A 5,123-nucleotide genomic window follows, 5' to 3' on the forward strand; every position below is an offset into this window, starting at 1 on the left:
TTTTTTTTTTTTTTTTTAACAGCTTTTGAGTTAAGAACGGTTTTTACATTTTTAAAAAGTCGTTAAAAAAAATAAAAACAAAACCAAAAACAAAGAACATGTGACAAAGACCATGTGTGTCCAGCAAAGCTTCACCCCTTTATTATTTAGATCTTTACTATGGGAAAAGTTTGTGTATCCCTGCTCTGCATTATCATTATTTGGCCTGTAGGATGTCATCTGAGGGAATTTTCTTCCTTCCAAAATATTGATTAACAGAAAATTGCCTGTTTCTTTCTCACTTTACCTAGTACACGTTTTCAGTTTGTTCTATCTTGCTTAGAGAAGTCAATCAAACAATACTTTGTGGGTGGATAAAATAAAAAGTATGTATTGTAACTTTTTTCTTTAAAGGCTTATTTTTAAAACAACTAGTAAAACATACTGTTAACTTTGTTTGCAGCGTTGTTATTCCACAGGCTTCCATTCTTTGGGTTAGTTCTTTATTATTCCCTGTATGTGATATATGTAATTTAACTTTAACATTTGAGAGAAATGATAACTGTGCACCTACATAAAAAGATTTTCTTCTGAGTTGGAAGTCGGGGCACGGTTAACATCCCTATCCTGACATGAGTGGAAACTGGAGTGAGAGTAATTTGAAAAAGCAAATGCAACATATTTTTTGGCTTTAATAACTACACTACAGACTGCAGAAAATAACGCTCTAGAAGTGTGGAGAGCTTCTGCTAACAAGATCAAAAACTTTTAGAAAATATTCCTTCAGTATTGTTAACATTTCAAAAATACAGCGTGTCATCGTGGTGCGCACAGTGTTGGGGGAGGGAAAACTGCTTGGAGTCAAAGTGGCAGCCGAAGGGGCTCGCAGGGATGGCGTGGACCCAGTATGGACACGCGTATTCGTGTGTGTTTTCTTAATGCGTGTATTCACTGAGGATGCGGGACAACAGGATAAGAAAATCTGTAAGTGGTTAAATACTTGTACCTAATCCATAAGCAACTAGAGATTTTGAAGCCGTGTGTGTGTGTGTGTCTGTGTGTGTCTGTGTGTGTCTGTGTGCCTTAGACCATAGGGGCTGCTATACTAGAATAGCATAGACTGGGTGGCTTCTAAACAACAGAAATTCATCTCGCAGTTCTGGAGGCTGGACGTCCAAGGTCAAGGTGCCAGCAGATTCGGTGTCTGGTGAGGGCCCGCTGCTTGGTTCATAGACAGTGTCTTCTCACTGTGTCCTCACAAAGAGAAGGGGTCTCTTTGATCAGGGCACCGATCCCGTTCACCAGGGCTCTCCCCTCATGCCCTCATCACCTCCAAAGGCTCCGTCTCCCACCACCATCACATTGGAGGTTAGGTTTCTTTATGTGAATTTGGGGGACATAAACATTCAGTCCATAGCAGTGTGTCCACACACACGTGTACACGTTTATAAAAAGAGTTTGTATTCTTCAGAAGGACGTGGAGTATGTTACAATCCCTTTCTCTTTATAGTTATTAACAGTTGAGGTTAGAGATCTTTCAGTAATAGAAAAATGATCATGTTGCAAGCCGTATTTGCATATTAACTTGTGGAGAATTCTAAAGATTTTGAGGTGATGGATTTAGAAAAGAGAAGAATTGTCAGTGAAAATTATAAGGAAAATTTGTCACGTACAAATAAAAGGATTCATTTGTACGCATAAAATTCTACTACTCAGAGTCTGAACTGATTCATTTATTTTTTAAGTTTTTTACATCACAAGAGTAAGGAGTAAGGTATGCTTGTTACTTAAAAGTTTTCACGTTGTTTAGATGTATATTGAGCAAAAAGTTAAATATTTCATTGTCTCATTTCAACATCAAGTATAACTTTTTAATAGTTTGAAAGTTATATCGATATTGGTTTTATATTTTTAAAACTAAAGAAAATGTTCTTTAACTTTTAGTAACTTTTTTTTTTGTCTACAGATATTAAAATGCATGCTGTGGTGAAAAAGTTATGCTTAATTGACAAGATAATTGAGTACTTAAATGAATGTGTGGGTCAGGATGGTGAGGTAAGCCTCATGTGTGTCTAGACATATTTTTTACAGATTGATATTTTTGTTAATCAGATCTGAAGGTGAATTCAGCTGAATTTGGGTAAATACTTGGAGTTTATATCCTGAGTAACATCCACTACCTTGTTCACTTTTTTTTTTTTTATTTCTAAGTGGGGTGCTTCATAAAAAGGAAAACTATTCTTAAAATTTCTATAACATGTGTAAGCAGAAATATATACAAACTTTATTTTCAGTGGAAAATTCTTAATATTTATTTGCATTTTTATTTTACACAACTTTGATTAAAAAAAAAAGCATAAACTTTAGAGTAAGGAAATAAGCATGTAATGCATTGTTATAGTATACTTTATCTCGTCTGAGAACTGATGAAGGTCAGTAACCGTGTGTCCCCCGGCCAGGCCATGGAGTGTTTGGTGCAGCCGAGCCTCGCGCTGCTGAGGAAAATTCTCTGTGCCGACCCCGTCGTGCGGGTTTCTCTCGCTCAGCAGCCGTCTCTCCTGACCCTGTTACTCAGAGGTGAGGAACGTCCATTCTGCTAATAACGAGGTCGAGCTTAAGCTTGCTCTTCTTTACCTGTAGGTAACATCCTTTCTGTTTTACGAACATAATAGCAAAGTTTTTTAGTCAGTGGAAAATGCCTAATGCTTTGTGGACGTTTCCTGGCAGTCCTGTCACCGAGTAGACCCTTGAGCTGAGGAGGCTACAGCCTCATCGTCCGCGCACCCTGACACTTGGCACTGGTGCCCAGATGGCTGGCCTGTGAGCAGGCAGAGCGGCAGCTGCGGCCACCGCTGCCTTCTGTTGTAGAGTGTGATTTTTCTAAAAACCCAATTCCGTTTGGTTGTAATTTAGTAATGTGTTTAGACGGAAAAATCCCATGTTATCTTGTTCTCTTCTGACTGCTCTCAGTAGAGAGCTTTGTAACGTTTTGTGCCATTTTACTTTCTAGAAGTTTAAGCCACTGCTTTTAAATATTCTACAAGAGACATCTTGATCAAATGTCTCAATATGCTTAACCTTGTCAGTTATCAGGCATGTAAAAAACAAACGATATATATCTTCAAAGTATTATCAGAATATAGATTAGAATATCGTCATTTTATTTAAGCGTTTTCTTCTGATGGTTTCTGTTTGCCAAGCGAATAGGACACCGTTTATTTATTAGCATTGGTAAAGTTCCAGACCAGCTGAAGTTCTAAACAGACTCAGTGTTCAGGCTCGTAAAGTTTTGAATAGGGTATAAAATTTTATAATTTTCTATAGATTGATCTAGAAGAGTAGCAATTATTGATCTCTGGTTTTCTTTAATGCTGTTAATAATTACCTTCCTATTAACCTCATTCAGTGGAATTTAGTCCCTGGTTTACCTTTTCACTTATAATTTGATTTAAATTATTTAGGCATTCAACTAATTATGAGCACCTACTGGATTCAGCCACTTTCTGAGGCACCATGATTTGCCCTTTGGGTATTTAACAACTTTTCTGTGTCATTGATGTTTGCAAAAATTACTTCAGTGAGTCTGAAAATGAATTACAGAATCTCATTAATGGATTTAGTTTTAGGGCAAAATTAGTTTGTCGTTGTTGTCGTTGTTTCCTCTAAAAGAAAGGATTGTTGAGCCAAATGCTAGTCAGAAAAAGGACCAGGTCCTAGGGCATGAAGTCTATACAACCAGCAGCTGGGCTGGATGGAGAAGCTAGTCTGTCTCCCGAATTAGTTATTAACCAGGTCCTCAAGCAGGAAACTTTATTCCTCCGGAAACATTTATCGAGTACTTACTATGTGCTGGGTACAGCGCTAGGCCCTTGGGACATTTTGATGAGCTTGGTAAATGACCCTCTGGAGCTTACACTGGAGTGGGAGACCTAAAAGCAAATGCATGATGCAGCGTGACAGGAACTGTCATGGTGGGTGGGTTCCTGGGCCAGAGGAAGTGTCCCTGGGTGGGTCCTTGATGTGCGAACACCAGGTGGAAGCACAGCAGGAAAATGAAAAATTTAATTTCTTTTGGGTACTCGTAGGAGTTCTTTATATGACATAAATATAAACCGTGTGCCTGATTTTATGTTAAGGTTTTCTTTCAATATTTCTATTAAAATCTATTATATCTTTAACCTTTAATATTAATGGAAATATATAAAGCTTTTCTATTATAGCAAGTGGGCTTTTCATCATGCTTTAAAAGGAGGGCCTTCTCCGATTCCAAATTCCAAATATGCTTCTGTACTTTCTCTTAATATGTTTGTTTATAAGTGTTGTTTCAAAAACTTAGGTCTCTAATCTACTTAGAATTGATTTTGGTATGTAGTGTAAGGTAGAGATCTGTTTTTTTCCTTTTTTTGGGCATTTGCCTTGCATTATTTTTTATGTATTTGAAAATACTGTTGTCTCATTTCATCTCCACTGATAGGAAATGTATACTTTACTGTAAATTCTTACACAGGTCTCTGCTTCTTTACTATTTCATTGCTATTTTTAATTATGCCTATTATATAATGATGTTTTCCTTTTCTTACAGTTAGGAAAAATACCTTCTTTTAAAACTAATTTTTTGTTGCTTCCCTGTATCTGCTAACTATTACGTTGTTATTCCTGCATGATTGGTACAGCTATCATACCTGTTTGGTTAGAATTTCATAGATTTCAAGCATTGAGAAATTGTAGCACTGGGAGCATTACAAGGGTGAAAACCGAGGCTCGTTAATGTCAAGGAATTGGACGAGGGCGCTTCGCCGAGTGGTGGTGGCTGGTGCCGGCCTTTCGTCTGCCAGTTCCGACCCGTTCTTTTTCCATTACCTCGTTGTGATAAGGGAGACGCACAAGCCGAAACACCACCACCAGCGCAAACATGTTTTACACTCAAATCCAAGTTCTCTGACTACGTCGATAGCAGAAGGTGGAGATTATAAAATAGGGAGGCCTTTCAGTGAGCAGACTCTAGCTGCAGTCGCGTGACCTGGCAACACCGTCCTGGAAGCCGGGCGGGTTGGCTTCTCTGCTTCACGGAACCCGACGGGACCTCGTGCCCGGCCCTGCGGGTGTGGTTCCTGCTTCGCAGTGTCCGTGCCCACCGAACAGGA

General features: G+C 38.6%; 1 protein-coding gene across 1 annotated transcript in view; it reads left to right on the forward strand.

Annotated features, from left to right (window-relative positions):
* Positions 1 to 5,123, forward strand: part of RTTN (rotatin) — a 130,658-nt gene that overhangs the window by 35,565 nt on the left and 89,970 nt on the right. Inside the window, exons 19-21 of the mRNA XM_023534106.1 lie at positions 767 to 963; positions 1,946 to 2,034; positions 2,439 to 2,556. Coding sequence (XP_023389874.1) covers positions 767 to 963; positions 1,946 to 2,034; positions 2,439 to 2,556 — 404 coding nt within the window. The remainder of the gene's footprint in view (positions 1 to 766; positions 964 to 1,945; positions 2,035 to 2,438; positions 2,557 to 5,123) is intronic.

The sequence above is a fragment of the Pteropus vampyrus genome, unplaced genomic scaffold, assembly GCF_000151845.1.
Source record: "Pteropus vampyrus isolate Shadow unplaced genomic scaffold, Pvam_2.0 Scaffold119, whole genome shotgun sequence".
Taxonomy (NCBI): domain Eukaryota; kingdom Metazoa; phylum Chordata; class Mammalia; order Chiroptera; family Pteropodidae; genus Pteropus; species Pteropus vampyrus.